General features: G+C 44.1%; 1 protein-coding gene across 22 annotated transcripts in view; it reads right to left on the reverse strand.

The window, feature by feature from the left end:
- LOC117461791 (receptor-type tyrosine-protein phosphatase F) overlaps nucleotides 1-23,839 on the reverse strand; it is a 173,257-nt gene that overhangs the window by 47,256 nt on the left and 102,162 nt on the right. For 10 of the 22 annotated variants that reach the window (XM_034103725.1, XM_071206374.1, XM_034103732.1 and 7 more), the window contains exons 5-13: nucleotides 23,337-23,525; nucleotides 21,425-21,442; nucleotides 18,998-19,108; nucleotides 11,798-12,067; nucleotides 10,253-10,834; nucleotides 9,818-9,951; nucleotides 9,092-9,236; nucleotides 5,880-6,185; nucleotides 3,448-3,641 (exon numbers count right to left, since the gene is read on the reverse strand). In XM_034103725.1, coding sequence (XP_033959616.1) covers nucleotides 3,448-3,641; nucleotides 5,880-6,185; nucleotides 9,092-9,236; nucleotides 9,818-9,951; nucleotides 10,253-10,834; nucleotides 11,798-12,067; nucleotides 18,998-19,108; nucleotides 21,425-21,442; nucleotides 23,337-23,525 — 1,949 coding nt within the window. The remainder of the gene's footprint in view (nucleotides 1-3,447; nucleotides 3,642-5,879; nucleotides 6,186-9,091; nucleotides 9,237-9,817; nucleotides 9,952-10,252; nucleotides 10,835-11,797; nucleotides 12,068-18,997; nucleotides 19,109-21,424; nucleotides 21,443-23,336; nucleotides 23,526-23,839) is intronic. The other 12 variants (XM_034103744.1, XM_071206375.1, XM_034103736.1 and 9 more) reach the window with 3 other exon arrangements.

The following is a 23,839-nucleotide window of genomic DNA, read 5'->3' on the forward strand; positions in this document are numbered from 1 at the left end:
CGTGTTTATCATCCTCCATTGACTGTTGGCATATGAAAAGACAAAAGACCAAACTTCTCCGCCCGCCTCCAATGTGGAAGGCTCTTTATCAAGAACCAGCTAACTGAAGCATAAGCTACGCCTTTGTCTGGTCCCAGTTGCGACTGGTTGAGACTCTTGCATCAGAAACTGCTGCCTCATGCTCCCCTGACGTAGCGGGGCACTAAAGAGTAGCATTTAAGAACAGCTGCTACTTAACTCCATGAATAACAGTTTGCTACTTGCCTAATGGCTTAATTTGTTTACCGTCGACTCCACTCAGTATGTCAACAGAGCAGCGAACACATTAAGGTTCGCAAGAGTTCCTATCTCATCTTGGGCTAATCCCTTTCTATCGCAACTGCTTTTGCTTTCTGCTTGGATCCATTGGAGAATTATAAATTATCCCCCATTTATATTTTGAACCCCAACGCAAGCTGAAAACACATCATTCCTGATAAGCGTCGTTTGTGGAAACGGAGCGGTATAATTTGCAGGCAGGTGAATGCAAATGTGATGACATGGGCTGAGATGTGTGGCTATAAAAATGGGAGCGAGTGATGTGGAAGAGAAGGAGCTGTCATGATTGATGGAGTGAAACAGGCTGAGGTGCTTCTTTTCTCTTTTTTCCCCCCCGATTCACATTCAACTTCAATCTGAGGCATTGAAGGCCGCAGACGCAGTGAGGCATTGCCTTGCTCGCTCGCTCCTACACACACAAACACACACACTTCAAAAACGCATGAGTGGTCAAACTAAATGAACCTGGAAAAGTATTGCTAGATAAAGGCAAACTTGTGCAAAATGTATAGAAAGGCGGTTGGGTTAACGGCTTCCAACTCAATCACGCCGTTTTAGGACAACTTATACAGACGGCAATATGAAACACATGAGCCTGGTGGTTGCTATGAATGCATAGTGATAGCAGGCTATGTGGTGTGGAGCTGCCCACTCAGGTTCAGGCCACTTTCCCAATAGAAGCATGGTTAGAAAGAGGTTGATAACATCATAATGTTAACATGGCCTCTGGTTTAAATTTAGCAGGGAAATGAGGGCGCTGTGTGGGCTCCTGCTTGAAAGGAAAAGAGGCGCTTAAAACACCCACGCACAGACAAGCTCTCCTCACAGCGTTCAGCTAACCCTGAGAGAGGGTGAAGAGGAGAGAAGGAGCTCGAAACAGAGACACAAAGACAAGGGGAGAGGTGATAGCCATTTTGACAGAATCTGCAATGCAATCCGTCTGCTCAGATTTGTTATTGAACCCTAAGGTGAGGTTGTGTTATGTTGTGAACCCCCCCCCCTGGCAGGCTTACTTAGCATTCATTGCAGGTGAAAAGGGTGGATATGGAACTGATTTCACAACACGTGGTATGTGGCAGGATAGAAGTAAATTGTTTTCTTCCTGTTATTCATCATCAACTGCAGGTGTGCATTTGTGCCATTTGCATGAGACTGGGATGAGTCATGAACTTACTTGCCAAGGTTGATCTAACGGTGAGCATGTCTGTTCATGCTAACCGGTCGTTATTCCCACTTGTTGTTAGGGTACGGGAAAGGAAAGACATGTGAGAAAAAAAGGGATTGTTCTAAATCCAGTTGGGTGAACGTGGCCAAGGGAGCGTCAGCAGACTGTGCGGTCTGTAGTGACGTCCGGGCAGGTCCATGCAGGTTGGCTACGCAGCGTTGTCTCATAGAAAACAATCTGTTGAGATGACTCAATCAAGGGTAACCAACCTGCACGCAAGCCTCTGGTAATTATTCAACGGGCCTCACAGGCAGGGCGGGTTCAAAAGGGGGACAGGAGAGAAAGGGAGGGGAGTTAGAGATAAGGAGAAAAGGAATAACAAAGGAGGAGGGTGGGAACAAAATCCTGTTTTTGCCAGGGGGGGAACTGTGAGTTTGTGAAGTGTCCTGGACTTCAAACTGGATCATGAGAGCTTCCCTGAGTGCCACGTTGGAGTGTGTCTTATTGTTTATTGTTTGAACCTGGCAGGAAAGAGACATATTGTTTTCACAACAGATAGGGTCATGTTCAGTTAAGTTCAGTTTTCATAACGCAAAACAACGTCACACTAAACATGTCCAAAGCGCTTCTAGGAAGACAAGCAGCCCCCATGTTTTTGACTTTTTCTTCAGAACAATGATGCTGTCCTGGCTGTCAGGCCCTCTGGTACACAGTCAGGCAACAAAGAACTGTCAGCAGCAGCTGCCAGAAAAATACTGCTGCAAAACAAAGGGCCAGGTGTGAAGACAGCGACAGGTAACATCAACCAGAGCTTCACCTACGCAGTTCTAAGTTATCCAAGTGAAATCTTGCCAACATTGCAGTCATTTCTTTACTTTAAATTCCCATGTGAGATATTCCATTTGGGAGGACAACACACCAATTTAGTCATTATGTATTTATCACTGAATTCCCAGCTACACAACTGGGATCTGCAAAGTCTACTTAGCGTCACTTGGGGGTATCACATCTGACGCATCGTTCCGAGGTGACTTTGACAGTGCTTCCTCCTCTGCAACGATAAGACTTAAGACAGCGGGGTGTTTGACAAAGCAAATGAGGGTTAATCGCTCCACTCAAGGGCACAGCAGTGTGCACTGCCAGGGAATGAACCAGCAACCTGTTGGTCTCCCTAAATGCTGCCGCAAAGCATTTATCACCAAACACTGCTCAGAGAGACATGCACGGCTGTTCAGATTTTCTGTGGTGTTCCTGCGGCCAGGGAGCGCTTACTTGTTCAAATGAGATGTTTTTCTGTGAGGCCATCGGGGGTGCGAGTGAATGCGTGTTCGCGCAAATGTTACTCCCGGCAAACAATCCGAAGGAGGCTTTTAAGCTGGTCTCTCCTCTCCCGGAGAGAGGGACAAAGTGAGAGTGGGGCTTTTGGTTTTAAAATATTCATGAATCTCTGAATCCCTCTTAAGGATTACAATCTCTCATCCATCTCATGGTGTCACATAGCTTTGGGCGATTCGGAGCAGCGAGCAGAGAAAATAACTCTAATTTATAAACATGGTAACAAGGCAGTGCATATGTATTACTGCTAAAGCCCGCAAAAAGAGGTGCATTGATTCCACTAAGCCCCATCCCGATGTAACACATATCAAATATTTAATAGCTATTACTGTATAATTAGAATGGATCTTGTTACGACAGCTAATCCAAAGCTGTGGGAGCAGGGTACCAATTTAGAGTCAAATGTCACATATGGAGAAAGATGAAAAAATAAAAAGGGGGGCGGGGGTACAGCAGTCAACTGAATGAAATGTCCATGTGTGTCACCCGTTACGGGGGAAATGAAGTGTGAACTCACAGAATGGAAGGGAATACGGGAGCGGTGGAGAATGAAAATAATGGGAAATGAACATAAGACAGATATCGAAAGAGAAAGAGAGACTGGAAAAGAATAAGACATCATCCAGTACCTGTGCCTCTGGCAGAGCCACGTCCATGATGTTAGGCTGGCCACGAGGTTCACCGTTCTCCAGCCGAGAGAAGATGACTTGGTAGCCTCGGATTTGACCGTGCTGCTTCCCCTGCAGGGGCGGCTTCCAGGTTACCCGGATTGCTGTGGAGTTAATGGCCTCAACCTCCAGCCTCCTGGGGGGTGCTCCCGGCACTGGAAACCAGAAAAAAACGGATGGGCACGTGAGGGAGAGAAAGCAGAATGCAGACCGAAAGAGAGACAGACAGTCAGAGAGACTCAGAAAATGTGCTGAGTTAGTTATTTTCCTCACTTCCCTGTTACTGCGATGAGGCGCCAAAAACTAAAATAATGACTCCTGAGTATTTTTTATAGTCTTTGGTGCTCTGCAAAAGGAAGTGATACGAGATTCGGCCATTAATCAAAATCATCTCTACTCAGTTCTTCGACACTGAACAAAAATATAAACGCAACACTTTTGTTTTTGCTCCCATTTTTCATGAGATGAACTCAAAGATCTAAAACATTTTCTATATACACAAAATAACCATTTCTCTCAAATATTGTTCACAAATCTGAAAGAATCTGTGATAGTGAGCACTTCTCCTTTGCCGAGATAATCCATCCCACCTCACAGGTGTGGCATATCAAGATGCTGATTAGACAGCATGATTATTGCACAGGTGTGCCTTAGGCTGGCCACAATAAAAGGCCACTCTGAAACGTTCAGTTTTGTCACACAGCACAATGCCACAGATGTCGCAAGTTTTGAGGGAGCGTGCAATTGGCATGCTGACAGCAGGAATGTCCACCAGAGCTGTTGCCCGTGAATTGAATGTTAATTTCTCTACCATAAGCCGTCTCCAAAGGCGTTTCAGAGAATTTGGCAGTACATCCAACCGGCCTCACAACCGCAGACCACGTGTAACCACACCAGCCCAGGACCTCCACATCCAGCATGTTCACCTCCAAGATCGTCTGAGACCAGCCACTCGGACAGCTGCTGCAACAATTGGTTTGCATAACCAAAGAATTTCTGCACAAACTGTCAGAAACCGTCTCAGGGAAGCTCATCTGCATGCTCGTCGTCCTCATCGGGGTCTCGACCTGACTCCGGTTCGTCGTCGTAACCGACTTGAGTGGGCAAATGCTCACATTCGATGGCGTCTGGCACGTTGGAGAGGTGTTCTCTTCACGGATGAATCCCAGTTTTCACTGTTCAGGGCAGATGGCAGACAGCGTGTGTGGCGTCGTGTGGGTGAGCGGTTTTCTGATGCAGAATGATAATGCACGGCCTCATGTTGCAAGGATCTGTACACAATTCCTGGAGGCTGAAAACATCCCAGTTCTTGCATGGCCAGCATACTCAGCGGACATGTCACCCATTGAGCATGTTTGGGATGCTCTGGATCGGCGTATACGACAGCGTGTTCCAGTTCCTGCCAATATCCAGCAACTTGGCACAGCCATTGAAGAGGAGTGGACCAACATTCCACAGGCCACAATCAACAACCTGATCAACTCTATGCGAAGGAGATGTGTTGCACTGCGTGAGGCAAATGGTGGTTACACCAGATACTGACTGGTTTTCGGACCCCCCCAATAAAGCAAAACTGCACGTTTCAGAGTGGCCTTTTATTGTGGCCAGCCTAAGGCACACCTGTGCAATAATCATGCTGTCTAATCAGCATCTTGATATTCCACACCTGTGAGGTGGGATGGATTATCTCGGCAAAGGAGAAGTGCTCACTATCACAGATCTTTTCAGATTTGAGAGAAATGGTTATTTTGTGTATATAGAAAATGTTTTAGAACTTTGAGTTCATCTCATGAAAAATGGGAGCAAAAACAAAAGTGTTGCGTTTATATTTTTGTTCAGTGTATGTCTACTGTGTCCCCAAAGCACCCTATGCGGGACACCATGTGGTCTAGCGATGTCTGTAATGTCCTTGATTTCAGTATGAAATTAGCTGTGTTGCAGCAAACTTCAAACACATTAATTATAGACAAGTCTCTCATAGGAACAGCCGCTATCTATCAACAAAACGAGGAAAGAGTGAGGAAAACATGGCAAGAGCGATAGAACGGAGTGGGGGGGATCTGCTCCACTTCTATTCCTCAGAACAGAAGAAAGAACTCAAGAGAAGCATTCAAACAGGGAGAGCAGAGGAGAGTGGTGCAGAGCTCTGGCCTGGGGCGATGAGCCTTCACCTGCCAAAGATGTAAAGTGGTAAAGCGACAGAAAGCGAGCTGGAAAGAAGAGGACAAAAAGAGAAGGCGACCCTCTCTGCTACCACCATCATTGACTCAGAAATTACCATCAGGCCACACAGAAATTTGCAGTAGAAGTTAAAAAGAGTTAGGGAAGAAAATGACTGGCAGCCCCAAGCAGAAAGAGTCTCAGAGCGTCTGCTTCATGGAGTCTCCACCTACCATCCTCTCTGGTTTTCATCCTCACTGGGGCACTCTCGGGGCCCGGGCCCACGTCAGTGTGAGCCCTCACCCACACCTGATACTCAGTCCACTTCTCCAGGCCTTCCAGCAATAGGCTGGAGGCGTCTGTTCCGATGTCTGGCACCTCATGCCGCTCCGTGTCCTCCCCCGCCATGGCCTGGTAGCTGACTGTGTAGCGCACAATGGCGCCGTGGCGGCTAGCGGCGGGCGGGGCCACCCAACTCACCTTGAGGCTGGTGGAGCTCAGGCTGACCAGGTGTACATCCTGAGGGGGGGCGGATGGGGCTGTTGGGGGAGGGGAGCACAATAACATGGACGGGGGAACGGATCAAGCAAACGAAAACAAACTAAAACACAGGCAAACAAAACACAAAACTGTGGAAGCTTTTTGAACTGCCAATATGAAAATTATAATGTAGTATTTTTGAGTTTCAACACCTTCAGTGTGAATGCAAAATAAATCTAAACATGAAGACTCAAACTGTATAATATTTTCTATTGCACTAAGGCATAACACATTAACCTTGGAAATAAAAAGTGTCGTAGGTGGTCTTTTAAATGAAAATGTAATGGATCTGTATGACCCTTAGTGTATGCCTATCTGTTGCCCCTATATGACACAAAACAGATATTCATTCTTTCTTAAGTACATGAAATGGTCCAGCCAACATATTCTATGTCTTGAAGACATTATCGATCTTGTAACAAAAGTCTTTTTTGAGTCCCTTTCTAAGCTAGTGAGAATCACATATTTTGCACTCATACTGTAGGTTTGAATATAACATTTAATTGTTATACTGAGTACAAAAAGCTTTCATACTAAACAGGATGGTGCCTCCGGACTGAGAGATTGGCTGTGAAAACACATTACCAGGCTACTGCTAAAGATGAGTTTGGCACTTTATTTATGTGGGAGGCCATGAAACTACAGGGCGGGCTGTTCCGAACTAAAATGTGTGAAATCTTTACAAGGCTATGGTTTTATAAAGATTTCATTTATCCCTAACTGTCGTGCTGCCTTTCACAGTATGTAGAGGCAGCAATAAAGTGGCCATCGATGTGTGAGTGCGTGAACAAGTGCTTGACAGCGTTGAATGGTGTTCACACATCGATGCTGAAGTTCTGTGCTTCATACTAACTGTAACTAGTAACTGTGTTTGTACGACCCTGTCCAGTTATGCTGCTGACACAAAGCTATCATTTTATAATCAATAACAGCCATCAGCATTTCAACTATTGTCAACATTTGGTTGATGAAAAATAATATTGCTATGATTAAAAGATGGGACATATTCCTAAAAGTTAAGATTTACTACAACAGCATGCTTTGATTTGAATGACTATAACCAAACCAGCAATGTTGCAGTTGTATGACTGACTGTAGGTCTTAAAGTGACAGTCCAGCAGGCCATCACATATTCAAATTGAATGTCTAGATGTAATATCAATATGCCATATTATTATTTCAGCAGCAGTTAGTATATTTGTAAGCTCTCAAGTCCAGAGGGAAAGACAGAAAACCAACAATTTAAAAAAGATACGAAATAATAACACTGTAAACAAACACAACAGCGTGCATTTCATGCATCTAACTCAACGTGTAAAAAGATTAAACTTCAGGAGAATAAAATGAAACAGGAAAAGGAACATTTATACTAAGGTGTATATCTAAAGAAGCATGCCTATGAAATGTATTTTGTAATAAGCAGAGCAATGAACAGTTATCCCAACATATGAATCAAATAATCTATTGGCAGAACATGAAATTCCCCTTGAGTCTGCTCAGGTAGACCCTGGTCCTGGGATTGGGCAGGAAACTACAAAGACAAGACAACACCATGTTGTACCAAAGGTGACTGAATCTGATCTACTACATCAAAGTCAAATAGGAAGAGGGAGGACTGCCTCTAAGGCAGAAATGAGCAAGACAAAGAAGGACGATGAAGAAGATGAAATACTTATATCTGCCCCCGCTTCATCCACATGAATATATAGTTCAATATATATAACACAAATACAGAACCGCTGTATTGTTATCAATATAAGTTATCTCTGTTAGTTTTATCATGTCCTGTTTCATTTCAGGCGAAGCAGCGTCATGTATCATCATATATGTTCAGTTGAGTTATGTTCATTGCTCTGAATCTCAAAACAAATGTATTCTAACCAATTAAATGCAGCACTGGAAAATGTCACACTTTGCCACTGCCTATTTGCCTCAGATTCTTCCTAAGTCTGCAGCTCATATCGGGCACACCATCCTCCAGCCGCATGACATCCAAATAATGTTTTTATATATTGTGCAGTATTTTTGAAGTATTTTACAGCCCATTGCGAAGCAATAGAAAAAACAGCCTGGACGTGTTGCTGCGCTCTTCAATACAGCGTTTTGCAGCATATGCGAGTGAAAATTAGAGTGTTTGAAGGTGCAAATCAGTTGGAGTGCACTTAAATCAGCTGTTACTAATTAACGTTAATTCCATGAGTAACTTGACAGCAGGCTGAAATTAAATGTCTCTGTGTTCGGGTTCATTTCTTTCTGCAAACCAGTGTTTGTAATAAACTAAACCTGGTGATACGTCTTCTCTCTAGCAGATTGTGTCAGTTAAAGTTTACACTTTTATTTGTATCAATTATATATAAGCAAAGTACAGAAGATTTTGTTTTAAACAAAAGGTAGTTCTGTGCAGGCCAAATGCATGGCACTAATATACTGTATATAAGCCTCCCGGGTGGTAAAGTACAACAATGGTGCCACCGTAGCATAATAACAGTAGTCGGCTGGCAGAGAGTGACATTTTGAGTGCTGGCACTGTAAACGCACATAATGATATGAGGAAAAAAGCACAGCACAGCTCAGGAATGTGGGAACAGGACACATTGAACCTACCTTTGACACTGAACACAGGGCCTGCCCTCAGATAGACGGACAGGAGGGTTAGTGTTGGTGACAGAGGGGAGGTGGTGGAAGCGTGAGGCTGACCGGGATGGCTGCACTGTCAGCACTTTATGTGCTGCTGAAATGGACTTGACATTCAAATTGCCAACTCTGTCTTATTTAAGCTCTATGAAATGGTCCTGCCTAAACCTAAACCTGCTTCAGCTGGTTTTCGGGGGACGGTTGCGCAACAAAATAGCTGGTTAGTGGACAACAAGTAGAAAAGACAAGAGGAGGGAAATGGCGGACTTACTGGACTGGGCGGTGCGAGCCTCGATGGGCTGGGTGAAGACGCCTAAACCCATCTCTGATCGGGCTGCCAGAGAGAAGCGGTACGAGGTGTCAGGCTTCAGACCGTCAACAGCATAGGAGCCAGCTGGGTCGAAGATCACATGTATCTAGACAGCAAGACAGAGAGACAGAAACATACCACTGAATAAATAATCAAAGACAGTCAGACATGTCGAGCTATATGGGTAGTAGTTGTTGAATTGTTTTGACATGAAGGAAATAATCTCCCACTGAAATCCTAAAGCCTCGACTGCTGTGTCTGCTTCCTACAGGCACACAAAGCAGAGCACGCAGCCAAATGTGAGAGCAGCTCGTTCCAAATACAAATTGTCCTCTAGTTTACAACTGGTGCAGTGGTCCAGCAGAGTAGAACACAGGGCTACCAGACAGAGAGGCAGAACCAAACAACTTTGCAGTCTGTTACCACAGTAAATATTTCACATCGGCTGGGGAGTTGCCTGAATTACTACAATAACATTGCTGCAGATGAGGCTTCCAATTCAGAGAAATTGCATCATAAAATGCAAGATGGATCCTCGTGCAAATGAGATACAGCAGATAGACAGATGGATAGAAAGATAAAGAGAAGATTTATAGATAGTTAGATAGATGGAATGATAAAGAAAATGCTCTGTAGGAGAGAAAAACTAGGTTATACAAAAGTTAAACTTCATGTTGTTATTCTAACCTTGGTCTCCGAGCCGGATTCCCAGTACTCCAGCTCATACTTAGTTATGGGGTCCTGAACGGGCCACAGCCATGTTAGCATGATGCGGTTGTCGAGCTCGGCATCGGCCTCAAAGCTGGACGGCTGGGCAGGGACTGAGTACAGAGGGGCGAGAGGTTAAACAATGAATGGAACAAAAAGAAAAGCACATTACTAAAGCTGAATGTTCTCCACAGTGTCAGCAGCAATAACCAATTCCCAAAAGGGACCTTATGAAAAAGTATTTGCAGCGTAGAACCAAACAAAAAGACAAATATTATTTAAAATGTGTTGTAGTAACATGCGATACATTCAACGCTGAAAAACACATACATTACTTCAGCTAACTATGCATGCCTAACCGAAGGCATCTTTACATTTACATACTATGAACACACGCAGTGGTCGGCTGCTCACCTCCCTGCTGGGTTTTGACTTGCAGGACGTCAGAAGGGGGCCCGTCTCCTACAGAGGTGAAGCCCAGCACCCTGAGGCTGTAGGTGATATCAGGAGTCAAGCCTGAGATGGTAGTCAGGCTGCTGTCGTCGGTGTTGTGTTTCTGCCAGGCGCTGAGCGGAGCAGTCAGATCCGAGCTGTAGTAAACCCGGTAGCCCCGGATCTGCCCGTTGGGTTCCTCGGGCGGTTCCCACTGCACCAGCATTGTGCTGGCACTCAGCATGCGCGCTTGGACATGCAGAGGTGGCGAGGAGGGGGCCTGCTCACCGGTGCGAGTCTCCACGGGGTCACTTGGCGGCCCACGGCCAATGTTGTTGACAGCCATGACACGAAACTCATACTCGGAGTAGGGGCTAAGTCCACCAATGCTGTAACGGGTAGTTGCCACACCTTCCACTTCCTGGAAGCCATTCTCTAAGGACTTGGCTTTGTACTGGATCATGTAGTAGGAGACGGGTTCTGGGTTCCCAGAGTCCCAGGTGAGAGTCACACTCGTGGCTGTGGTCTCTGTCACAATGAGGGAGGCGGGGGGCTTTGGCAATGCTGAGGAAAGAGAAACATGGCATTAGCTTTGATATTAATTATTTTTTTAGACATGTGGGTAATTGGAGAGAAATTGGATGTCAGACACATTTGAAACTCTCAAAATGTAGGCACAATATAGCTCAAATCAGCTCTCGCGGAGAAAAGGCCTGACTGGTCATGTAATTCTCCATTCGGTAACTCAAGCAGTGAAATGATCGTAAGCTAATCCTTATAGTACTGTCAGCAGCCATTATCCCCACATGAATAGAAAAGCTAGAATGAAAACTCAATTTTGTATTTCTTCACCGGCCTGGTCATTACCGACAATACAAGAAAATTACAAGAGCGGTTCCCGTCTTGATTGTACAACAAAAACAAACCAAACAGAGGGTCTGCTTCGCTGTGGACTCTCTAAATAACTGTGTATCGATTAGTTGAGGCATAAGTGGGATCAATGCAGACTACAACTGATAAGAAAGACTGCGATGGGTCGACAACACACTCGCATAGTCACACACACAGGTGGGTAGAGCCACTTTCACACAAACTCTTAGATTAAGAAAAAAAGGACTTAAAGAAACACAAAGAAATAAATGCATACCTGCCGTGACATCGATGCTCATTGAGAAAGAGATTGCAAATAGCATTTGTACCTCTCAGCGTCAACAAAAGCCAAATGCTACAGCACAAGGCCAGCGGTGATTATTATTACAGTACATGTTATTTGTTAGACGCTTTTATCCAAAGCGCCTTACATACATTCAGTACTGTGGGCAGACACAACGACATGCTGACTGCAGTGGGACTCGAACTCGCTACCCCCTGATTCAAAGACTAGCACTCTACCCACTGAGCCACAGCCACCTGACTATGTTCAGAAAGTTCAAGTGGCCTTAGGTAGTTTATTCTGTTTTACAAAATGTAAGTATCAGATCTGAGGGTGACTCAAATCAATGGTAAAGTTGAACAACATGTCCTCACCTTTGACAGTGACCTGGGCGGTGGCTTCTATCATGCCCAGAGGGGAGATGGCCACGCAGGTGTAGTTGGCCGACACGAGGATTTTGATGACCTCCAGCACGTTGCGTCCCATAGGCATGTCCTCCTCCTTGGTGATATCAGTTTCCCCAGTCTTCCACTTTACATAGGGCATGGGCGAGCCAACTGCCACACATGTCAGGTTGACGCTGCCGCCCGGCATCACCTCTTGGTTGGTGGGGGGAATGGAGAATCTGGGTGGGACTCTTCGTACTGAGGGGATGAAGAGAAGCAGGCGGACATAGTGAATAGTTAGGATATGACAGGAGGATATGACAGTTTTCTAAGATTTCACGAATGGTCTCGCTCTACCTCAAGGCTAAAAGCTAACTCAGAAAAGCTGCCCGAACAGAGGGCTGATCGCTTTTGTGCTAATGTGCAGACGGGCACAATGGGAATAATGGGACTGTCACAAAATGGCTCTGGCAATTCACAAGAAAAACTTTGAGGGGGTGTTCTATCCTCCTGCCTACAAAAGGGGATATACGCAAAAAATAGCCCAGTTTTGCTGGAGAATATGTCTGGCCCTCTTTTGTCAGAGTGTCAAATGGTAGCCAGAGTTGCATCATTGAGGGACCCTGTGGAGATGGCATTGTTTGATTTCTCCTCCCGCTCCCTCTCTCTGGCTCCTTCTGCTCAGCCTGTCTTTCTCCCTCTCTTTGTGCACTTCTGATATGCAGATAGGCTGACATTAAAAAGGGTTCCCATGGAGACAAGAAGGGCCCGTTGACGTCGCCAGGGACTAGGCAAACACCGATGCAGAGGCTCCATGCAATACTGAAAAGCTTGCCCAGAATAAACAGGCTGCCAGCATTTACATATGATTTGTTTACCGTCTAAATAAAAGGTACACAAGAAATGCCTGCCGTATTTACACACCTCTGATCTCTTTCTGGTAACTTTTTGGCGACCATAACAAAGTGATCCGCTTGACATGGAAAATCAAATCAAACTTGACACCCATCAGCGTCAGACCTGGTAAATGTTTGATATGCTGTACATTTCCACTGTCAGTGATGAATGTAGGAAAGGGTTCTGATTTCTTTAACCTTGATTATAGAGAAAATGAAGCCAACATTTAGCTCCCCAGTGAGAACCCATTATTGCTATCCCACGACTGCTGGTTGTACGTTTATTTTTTTAAAACAGCATACACTACCCCCACAGAATTCATACTTCTTGTTTTCCTAATGCACTACAATATCTCTGTGTCTCTCTGGAAAAAAAGTCCTTGACTGTAATTGCTCTTTTGCACCGGTCTCCATGAAAATGGATGTTCATATGTGATTCCCCCCCCCACCTTCCCTTCCCTTGCACCACCCGTCACCGCTCCCTCCCCAATCTAATTTGAACCACAGCGTTGTTATAGCCATGCTTGTTATTCCCCTCATTATGTGGTGACATGGAAAAAAACACAAAAGCACCTTTTGAGATTCCAGTCAGGGGAAGGCTGGTTCTCTGGACTGCACCATAATAAGGGGGAACTGGTTCTGAATTTTCCCAAAGATAATTTCGGTGCCATGTATAGAAGACTGCTGCGGCTATTTTTTGTTTTAAATCAATACAATCATGCGGGCTTAAACCACCTAGCTCGATATCTCATTCAAATATTAATACCCTGAGTCTCGGCCACAACACATACACTTTTAGGGATTTGGGCTTTTGTTTGTTTCACACAATTACCCAGATAAATCAAAATGCTGCAGTTTCTTTTATAACAACTAATCGTTTCATTGAGTGTGTGGCACAAAATGAAAACAATTAAACACTGGGAACGGTAAGGTCAGCAAAGGTGAAGGACTGAGTAATGATGACCGCAGAAAATTCATATTAATGTTAAACAAAGTGACTCAATGAACAAGAGGGCACAACGTTAGAGAGTTTCTTCATAGAGAAAGGATTCATGCAGGAAAAAAGAGACACACATTAACAGTCCAGAAAGATCAACATCAGCCGTGATGACGTCGGCTCTCTGAGGTTGCTTTTGAAATGAAATCAGTGGACAGGAGGAGCAGTGAGACCAGCCTGGGAACAGGACGGGGAGGACATTCTCAAGCAGAGCATGCACAGGAGCAGAGGGAAGATACGGGATAGGATCTGAGTCTGAGTACGCTGGGAGAGGAAGAGAAGCGGGAACTTGGTCAACTGTTCTCCTATAAAGGACTGAACATCTGATTTTCAGTATGACTAATGCACAACAGACTTTCCTTTGAATATTTCGAGAGAAACGATACCGTTCCACTTATGCTAGTGACATGAGTTCTCACACAACTGTAACATTCCCCAAGTGCTGCTTTTTTCTTTTTTTTACAACATATGCTTTTGAAGAAGGGAAACCTGAGAGGACCGGGCCTAATGTAAGACCATTAAGCTCGGAGTATCTGTTATTCGTTCATGATTCCATAGACTAAACAGTGCTAAGAGCAGTCAGTCAATGGGGCCTGTGTATATTGAACACTTAATGTTGTGAATAATTCATGGCATGCGGTTAAGTTTGGAGAGGTGCTGTGGAACAAAATGACTAGAGGGCAGGTAATTGTTATCGATTCCCCCGAAGCCTCTCTCCTGTTGAGAGCTGCTTCGGGGGACTCTATCAAAACCACAAAATAAGCCCTGTCTCCACTCTGCATGCCTGCTTGCTGGATACCTATACATTTAACTGCCTTGACAAAGTGCCCAAGGATAGCAGAACCTGTCCAGTCAATCACTATTTGAGCAAACTGGCAGAGAGTCAGCGGGCTCCGAGGCTTCCTGGCAGCAGAACAGGGCAACGATGCTGCCATGATGGCTGATCATCCCCACTGCCAGCTCATTCTTAAATATTCTATAGGTCAGCAGTGTAGTAAGAGGAGGGATCATTTCCAAAACATTAGCTCAGTTAGGTCAATATCATAATCGATGAAGTTAAAAAAACAGGTTGACCAAGCACCACATGTATTGCTATTACAAAGTTGGTCAGACATTAAACAGTCACATTTGGTTTTGATTTTTTTTCAAAAATGTTTACAGTAAAAAAACGTACACACTTTTTTTCAAAGATTCTCCAGGGCCTCCTGCTACAGCATCTCATGAAGACAGTCATCTCATTACGCTAACATTTGCCTAGTACACCCGTCAGTCTCTCACTAAAGAATGCCCATGGCGGCAAAACAGACATAATCTCCAGAGGAGGGCTTCGTCAGTTCTGATACCCATGTCTCTCAGTGGGAGAGCAGGGGCGTTGCTGCTAAATACCTGACTAATCCGGTTTCCACCTGAATACCAGAGTAATCCATCACACACCTCTGATAGGCTGACGGAGGCGGATGGAAAGTCTGAGGCTGAAAGGAACTCTAGGTTTAGGTAGAAGTTGCTGAGATTGACGCTAAGGGTGTGGTTGGGATGAATGCATATCACATAACATAAGAGAGGTTTAATAATGACTTCATGGGGAATGCTTGTGTGTCTTGGGGAGGCTAATCGAAACACGCTTTGGGGGAGTGGCGTTGGAAGGCATGCACAACTACTCAGGGATTCATGCAAACACTGTTACACTAGCATGGGTGGGAGGGAGGGAGGGAGGGAGGGAGGGAGCGCTATTATTTATATATTTCGTTTTTTTAAAGGAAGGGATATCACTGTCTGCTTTAGAGGCGCTGGGAAGGATGGGCTGACCTCACCTACAGTCTGCATCACATTGAAAGGGAGGGGATTAAAAGTGAAAATGACCAACCTCCACGTTGATCTTTTTGCGGATGAAGTGAGTTGATGAAGGTGAGCGATGGAATGAGAGATACAGAGTGGAGAGGAAGACAACACCGTGAAACAGGAAAGTGCTTGTGTTGTTGACACAGTGGAGGTTAGTGACAGGGCAAAGACAGGCAAGTAATGCATACATCGCTATCAGGGAGGGAAACTTGATACCATATTTTGTTGTTTTTCATTTGAATCTATACCCTTCTGTATGCAGTTCACACATCTTTGATAGTATAACTTAGAAGTTGTTGATCAATATTCAATTTTGTTGCATACTTGTGTGTATCATCAAGGAGACGCTGAAAGGGCATTTCTCACACTTAGAGAGCTGTTTCCAACTATTGTTCTCCATCGTTCTGTAAGTTTCCCTCCTTGACACACACACACACACACACACACACACACACACACACACACACACACACACACACACACACACACACACACACACACACACACACACACACACACACACACACACACACACACACACACACACACACACCACACACACACACACACACACACACACACACACACACACACACACACACACACACACACACACACACACACACACACACAGAACAGCATGAAGATGTTTTGGTAAAAGAAAAGCCAGACTGCAGCACTTTATCCTCTGTGACATATTGACATGTCACAGAGGATATATGAAGGAGAGCCGGCAGACAGGAGCTGACACCCCTCCTCCGTTGTGGGATAAGCACTTGACAAATGATCACTCGTGTAAAATCACGGTGCGCTTGTGATTCTGCCCACGTTGATGGAGTCCACCTTTGGAGGAGGGTCACCAAAAGCGAACCACGGCCAACAGGGTGCACCTGCACACCTACAAACATGTACACACTCTTAACGGATGAGAAGTGGAAGGACGTAAACAAATGCACAGATAAGAAGGGGAAAGCAATCCATGAGCAGCCCCTCAAATCCTCCTTTCGTCTCACCCGCTCCCCTCCCACACGGAACTATGAGGACATCATTCTTTTGTGGCTCTTAAATGTCAAGAAAGGGGTGGTGCTGGCAGTATGTTTGTGTACCTGCAAGCAGGAATTGGATCAGGCAGCTACGGTAAGTGGAAAAACACAGATTCGCAGACACCAAACACCAACCAATAACAAGCCACTTAATGCCAGTCTGACAGGGTGTGGGCGGGTGATAGATAGAAAATAATACCACGATTCGTTCTCCAATAGTAATCTTTTCAAGTCACCTTCAAGTAGTGCTCACGTTATTGACATTTCAAGCTACACCTGGTGTTCTAACCGGGGGAATGTAATTCTTAGAAGGTGTTTATTTGATTCAAGTGATATATTCTCAGTTTACTCAGCAGTATAAAAGGAATATTAAACACTGTATTTAGCACTGCTACAATATGTTGTGCATCAATATGCATTTATAATTGTGGCATTATAGTATTTATTTGTTCATATCAAGTGTAATTTGTATGTTGTGCTTGAAGATTGGACTCCAGATCGTTTCCACAGCCTGCTGCTGCACATCAGCACTGTGAAATGTAACAATTGTCAAATGACATGTTTGCTTTCAAGGCTTGTTATGTTTTCAACTTTGAAAGCAGATGTTGTCAGTCCCTAAGTCTCCCCTCTGGTGTCTCAGGATAAAATCAAAAGCAATAACAACAGGAAAAGAAGAGAAGCATGTCAAAGGCCAATTGTCTTCAGTCCCTCATGTTTCAAACACAATCAGGCGGGCCGGTGATAGCTCAGCCCCGGGTCCCGTCTCCTCATTCCTGCAGCAGTCACAAAGACGGAATGAAAACATGGCTGGAGCCTTTGTTCTCCCTTCCAGACATGTACACTTTTAAAAGGTTACGCTTGGTTTGATTTCTATCTCTCCACTGGTGTGGTGGGGCTGGCAGAGAAGTTGGTGTCGGGGGCCAATGGGTTGACAGCTACCTGGGTGGTGTTACAGACTAGCTGGGCCCGAGGCCCCTGCTGGCGCCACGCCACACACATACTGTAATTACCTCTGTGGGGGGAAAAAAGCTGCGTTTGCACCTGTGACTGACATGCCCTGATCAATAGGCGAGACTTACATCCCTCCCTCGCCTTGGTTGTTTGGCTGACTACCTCCCCCTGTCAAGATTTAAGATCTAAACCTTCTGGAGCCCACAGTGTTTAATGTGTGTATTTGATGCCGCTCTAGTCCTTGAGGATGATTTTACCTTCCTCTGATCTTTTGGCTACAATCCTACATGAAAGATACTGAGTAGTCATATTTAAGTGACAGGATTCTTTAGGAACAATTGTTCCCTTAACATAGTTGAACATTTCCTAAATAGTGGTTTGTATTTTCTTGTATAAGGTATAAGAGACATATTTATTTGATCTTGATGGATGAAAAAAGACAATGGTACTATCAACCATACCAGAGCCCGTCTGATATACTAGTGTATGCTTTCACAAATATTATGAAGCAGAGTCTTTTTCTTACCTTGACACTTTTACTCCCACCCTCCCTTCCTCCTCCACCCACACTAACAACTGGAGAAGCTATTCTGTTTCATGTACATCAGACATAGTGTTATCCTCAGGGTCTGACCTAGACTACTCTCTACTATACCAGCTCTTTCCAGGATAGGTCCAATGCGGCCCTTGCCCTGCATTAGTCTGCTCACAGAGACACCACAACAAAAACAAACCCTGGAACTCCAGACCCCTCCATGCCTTCAGGAGCTCTGCGTAGTGCGAGGGGGGGAATAATGGAGCCTTTCAATACAGTCAAAATAAAAAAGAAAGAAGGTCTGGCATTGGTTTCAACGCCAGCGGAGAAAATGTTTTCAATGCAGCTGCTTTTCACAGCGGCGGCACCTGTCCGAATTCGCAGGCCGACAGGAGGTCGAGGTTAGCTTAACTCATTGGTACGGGGGGAAAAGCATGGCAAGGATAACGGTTAAGGAATTGGTTGTGGGAGAGAACAAGAGAGCAATAATGGCATACATCAAATGTGGAAATTACACAACTGTCAAAGGCACTGTGTTTTAACAGGTGTTTCCAAGCATCGGCTAATTAGAGCTCTGTTCAGGTTTACAGGCGGGCAGAGCCATGCTGAGTTACTCCACGCACCAATAAGAATTACAAAGATGTTGTTTGTCCCAGGTGACAGGTGCAACAACGCCGAGAGGAGGGTGGGAAAGATGTCAATCCAACACAGCCTGCACACTTCAACACACTCCTGAGAAGTTATTATCATACAGAACAAGTGAAATCAGCTGTGCGGCAGTACCTTTGAAAGCACATTGACTAAAGGCATGCACATTAGGGATAAAGCAGGCGGGATGTTCTTGTCGAGGCTGTTTGGGGTTTGAAACAACAGAAAGGACAGATTGTTAAGAGGATTCAAGAATTGAGAGAGACAACTTGACTTTACCTCGTACGTAGAGATTGGCAGGAGATGAGTAACGGGTCCCAGCGCTGTTCAAGGCAACACATTCATATTTTCCTTGGTCGGACTCCTCGCTGATCTCGATTTGCAGAGCTCCTGCGTAGAGGATTAGCACAGTTAGCCGTCTTGACAGTTGGGGAATATGAGATGTGATTTGGCATGAAACCACAGCAGATATCTGTACAGTGACTCGCTAGAGAGCCTGTAGCCTAACCCAGTTCATGCATCCTTTAGAGCCCTTACATAGACGCAGTTTTGTCAAGAAATGGTTTACGACAACATTAACGTTTAGCTGATTTGACGAATTTAATGAACCTGCTAACAGAATATTTCCCTAGTCGTGTTAAGGAGGAAAAAAGGGACCATGACGGAAGGTCAATTAATCATCTAAATAACATGTCACAACCGTCAAAGTCTCATTAGGCACCCTGCTTATGGAAATAATTGACAAACCAAAGTGTTTGTGTAAATCTATCTCAGCCAGGAAAAGGGCTCTACTGAGAAGTAAACACAACAAAAGCAGACGGATGGATAACGATGTTAATATCCAATACAACCAGCCTACTACTAACAACTGTGCAATATGTGTGTTGCACAGTTTAACCAAAGGACATCATTTCCACTTACGGGCCTGAAGAGAAATTCTAATCTGATTAAGTATTCTGATTATCAGCTAAGAGTAAATAATGTGTTTGTATATCCTAATTGTTCGATGCAACCATATCCAACTAAACTGATATAAAGGTAAATGTGACTTATGTCCAAACTGTTAATTACGTTTTTCTTCTTCTTGAGGGCATAAGAATTGCAACAAAGCAAAAGGCGGTGCAGGTATCTTTCCTTTGTTCATCAGGTATTTAGCATTGAGGTCATAATTGTGTTTTGTCACCATGTCTCAACGAAGCCCTTAAGGGAGGTGCTCCTCTGCCAGATGGCTTAGATTAGTATTCACTATCCCAAAATGCCGTTGTCATCAGACAGAAGGCTAACATGTTGCTTCTGATAAAGCATGAACGCCCAGGAGACATGTTTCTGTGTGGTCATTTGGACACACCATGTCTATAACCATCATATCATTATTAATACATTTAGTTTTAATTTGACAAATACAAATAGAGACCTAAAACAGCAAAACTTACCTGAATCCCACAATTTAAAAAACACATGTTTAACAACCAGACGACATCACCCATCAGTACATATGTGTGTCACGAGTGAGTGATAACATTGATCAAGTCTCAACACAGCATGGCACTAGCAGACAGCCACCATGCTGTTTGAAAATGACAAAAATACTCAGCGTACGATGATGTCAGGATACATTGTTTTCACATCATGCAGTATGAGATGAATACAACAAACAGGTTCATCACCAACCAAAGGGGACTCGGATCAAGACGAGACCAAAAAAGAGAAGTGAAACAGGGCGGGGCAGAGACATGTGCTAACATCACCTCAGATCTCATGACAACATATCTCTCCAAGGTGTTGGCTTTGCACGCTGAGCTCAGCGCTGTCTGATTCAGCAATGACATGCACCTGCATACTAATGCTGGTGTCACCAATCTGTCAATCTGCCCCTTCCCATGGGAGAAAACAGTGTGAGTACTTCAGAAATGTACAAGGTTACCGCCATGGAAGTTGTCAGAGCTGCAATGCAAAACTGCTTTAAATTACTTTCAACTTCTTAAACAATGGATCTTCTACAAGCTCATTTCAGTGGCAAAATAAGTCAAGGGGAACAGAGGCGGCCATAGAGCCACCTCAAAGAGTTAAACATGGGAATATGGGCTTTATTAGGGGCCAAGGACACATGGACAGTGAGACAGACAGCTGGTCCCAAGCGTCCACTATTTGCATCCAGGTTGTGGAAGGAAATCATGCTTTCATTCGGGGGAAAAGCACATGATTACCATAAAAAGAGGCTGAAGCTTCCCGCTTAACGATCTCGCTTGGAGGCAATGCTGTATGTGCTGTATGCAAATGAAGCCACTAACATTGATGCTCAGATAGGAGGCAGATAGATCCTCTTGTGGCCACGTTGGCCTTTAGTTTAAAATGCAACTCCTCGCCTCTTTCGCTCAAAAGCCAGGCGAGAAGCTGATGCAGAAAGATGTGAATGCGTGTGAATTGTTCATAACTAAGGTTTATTTCTAACAGTGTAGGAGGGGCTTTAAAAAAGCTCATTTAAAAGATAACACCTTGGACTTGCTATTGCATTACCCTGACATGAGGGTTGGTGATCATTTGTTTGTTAGCGAGCAGACAGCAGACAGGATGTCGGGAGGAGACGAATGGGGAAGAGGGTGTGAACCTGGTGATGTGGCATTTGGGGGGGAATGCAGGGGTCTGATGTGGATGTGAGGGAATGGTGTGGACGTGATATTTTCCAACACACTTCATCATCCTTACCTCTAATTGGTGTACCACCTAGGTGGGAGTCATTTCAATGCAAAAAGGGTTGAGAGATTAGTTAGAAATCCACTTATATAAGTGGGAGAGAAAAACATGGCTTCTGACAAGCCACATATAAAAAGGAAAATAAAAGCTGATGCAGAGTAGAAGCCACTTAAATGTAATGTGACAAGTGAACTTGATATGGGCATAGATATGTCTCGTAATTATTTCTGTGAACATAAAAATAAATGTGTGTAAATATGTGATATGTAAATGTAAAACACCATCCACAAATGCATTTAAAAGATTTGCAAACTGTGCTATGAAATGCTATGAAAGAAATATATTTTTTCGACTGTATGTGTTTTCTGTAAATGACCAAGAAAAATCACAGCAGCAAAACATGTTATAATATATTGCTGCTACTTTTGCATTTACAGACAACAGCTACAGCCACATTTGTACTTCAGAGTAGCATTACAATTGCATTAAATTAAAGCATTTTTATACAAATCTTTCTAATTTAAGATGGCCTTACTTTGTGTACAGAATGCATTTTTGCAGAAAGTCGTTAGTAAAATGGGCAAGAGAAATGAATGAAAGTCATACACAGTAAATCGAAAGATGCACAGCAAAACGTATTCAGGTCAGAGGTATTAAATAGAAAAGAGGTTAGTATTTCAACAAAGTGAATGATTTAGATGGTGTGGAAAGAAAGAGCTAATGTTCCTGTGCTGACTAACATCTTGTGGTACAATAGGAGGAACTGGCTCAGCTTTTCTGTTTAACTGCAGCAAATGAATGAACCTTTTTTGACAATTACAGAATTCGCCCCCTTTTCGGCCACATATGCCGTATTGTTAATCATGAAACGGCACCAGATGTCAAAAAAGGGTTGTGGGGAGAAAGAATTGTCTGTCTGGGGGCATTACATATCAGAGGTTTTTCAGGCACTCACTATTTGCGAGAAAGAAAACTAATTAAAAGTTTGTAGCTAGAAATATATATATAAAATATCATGGTTTAAGGCATAGTTTATCATTGTTTTAAAAAACACTATCAAACAATTAAGTAGTTGTGTTATTATTTAATTTGCGAGCAATCTGTATCTAATTGGGGATGTGTGTTTGGTAGGGTTTTAATACTGCGAGAACATGGGCATTGGGCAGTGCAAGGGAACATGCTCCAGTGACCTGTATTCAACTTCCACTTGGCAGCTGTAGTGCCAGGCTTTTTCTGGAGTAGCTCTCATCTCTAATCTTTGGGGCCTCAGAACTGTAGCCTGGCCTTAAGTGAGGTAGATTTACTAAGGAGTCACAAGACTGAATCGGGTCAAAAGCCACTAATCTATCCACCTTGCACCTTTTCTATCTGATCCAGGTCAGGCAAGCGCAGTTACTTCATCAAGTGGACTGCGACTGTGGACACCTCATAGCAGCTGTATTTTTGTACAGTTGAATCCTAGCTAATGCTTACATGGCTGGCCTCATTGTCACCCAGCTGCCTGTTCAAAGTGGGATTAAGGATTATTTAATATAGTGAAACATATCTTTCTGTGCGTTGGATGTTACAAGCTCATGCATCTCTGTCAAATATTGCACAATAATAACTTTATTCCAACTTCTGTGTAACTTTATAAGTGGCTGCAGCTTTGAGAAATACAATTCTGTTAGAAGTCATCTTACTAACCAAGGTGACAATCGCTGAATAAGATTTTCATGTCCTTTGTGATAAAAGAGAATACATGAAGTCATACAAGATAACAAAGGACTTTTGTGTTTTCATCGTCAGGTTTTGTGTGCCTCATGTCTGTTGATATTCATCACTACTTGGTATTCTGCTACTTGACTTTGCTATAGTGACACTATCAGTATGTCATGTAGAGTAACACAATAAAGAAATGAGATCAGATCAGATCAGATCTTACCTGAACGAAGCTGTTTAATGCGCCCGTTGCTGCTGCTGATGTCCACAGGAAGCATGTCCTTGTACCAGGTTATCTCTGGGTCTGGGTTTCCGCTGGCGGCACACAGCATGGTGGCAGTTCTGGTCTTCTCCACCACCTTCAGCTGGGGACCCATATCGATAGTGGGGAAGCCATGGGGGATCTGGGTCTCTGAAAGATTCAAAAGGCAGATTTTTGAGTATATCCAGAGCCACGTGGAGCAAGAAAGTGTGTTAAAAAGAAAACGGAAAGAGGGAGAAAGAAGGGGATGCTAACACTACAAACATATTTGTCAGAATGGGCTCTTATGGCTGTGAGAGGCGTTGAGTACATCAAAGCAGTTGAGCTAGCACGGACAGAAAAGAGGATGAACAAGAGCAAATACATTTCAGGTGCTCAAGGCTGCACAGTAATCAGAAGGCACACAAGCACAACAAATGACCACAACAGCACTACTACTGCAGGGGAACTGGAGAATCATTTGG

Source organism: Pseudochaenichthys georgianus, chromosome 17 (genome assembly GCF_902827115.2).
Source record: "Pseudochaenichthys georgianus chromosome 17, fPseGeo1.2, whole genome shotgun sequence".
Taxonomy (NCBI): Eukaryota; Metazoa; Chordata; class Actinopteri; order Perciformes; family Channichthyidae; genus Pseudochaenichthys; species Pseudochaenichthys georgianus.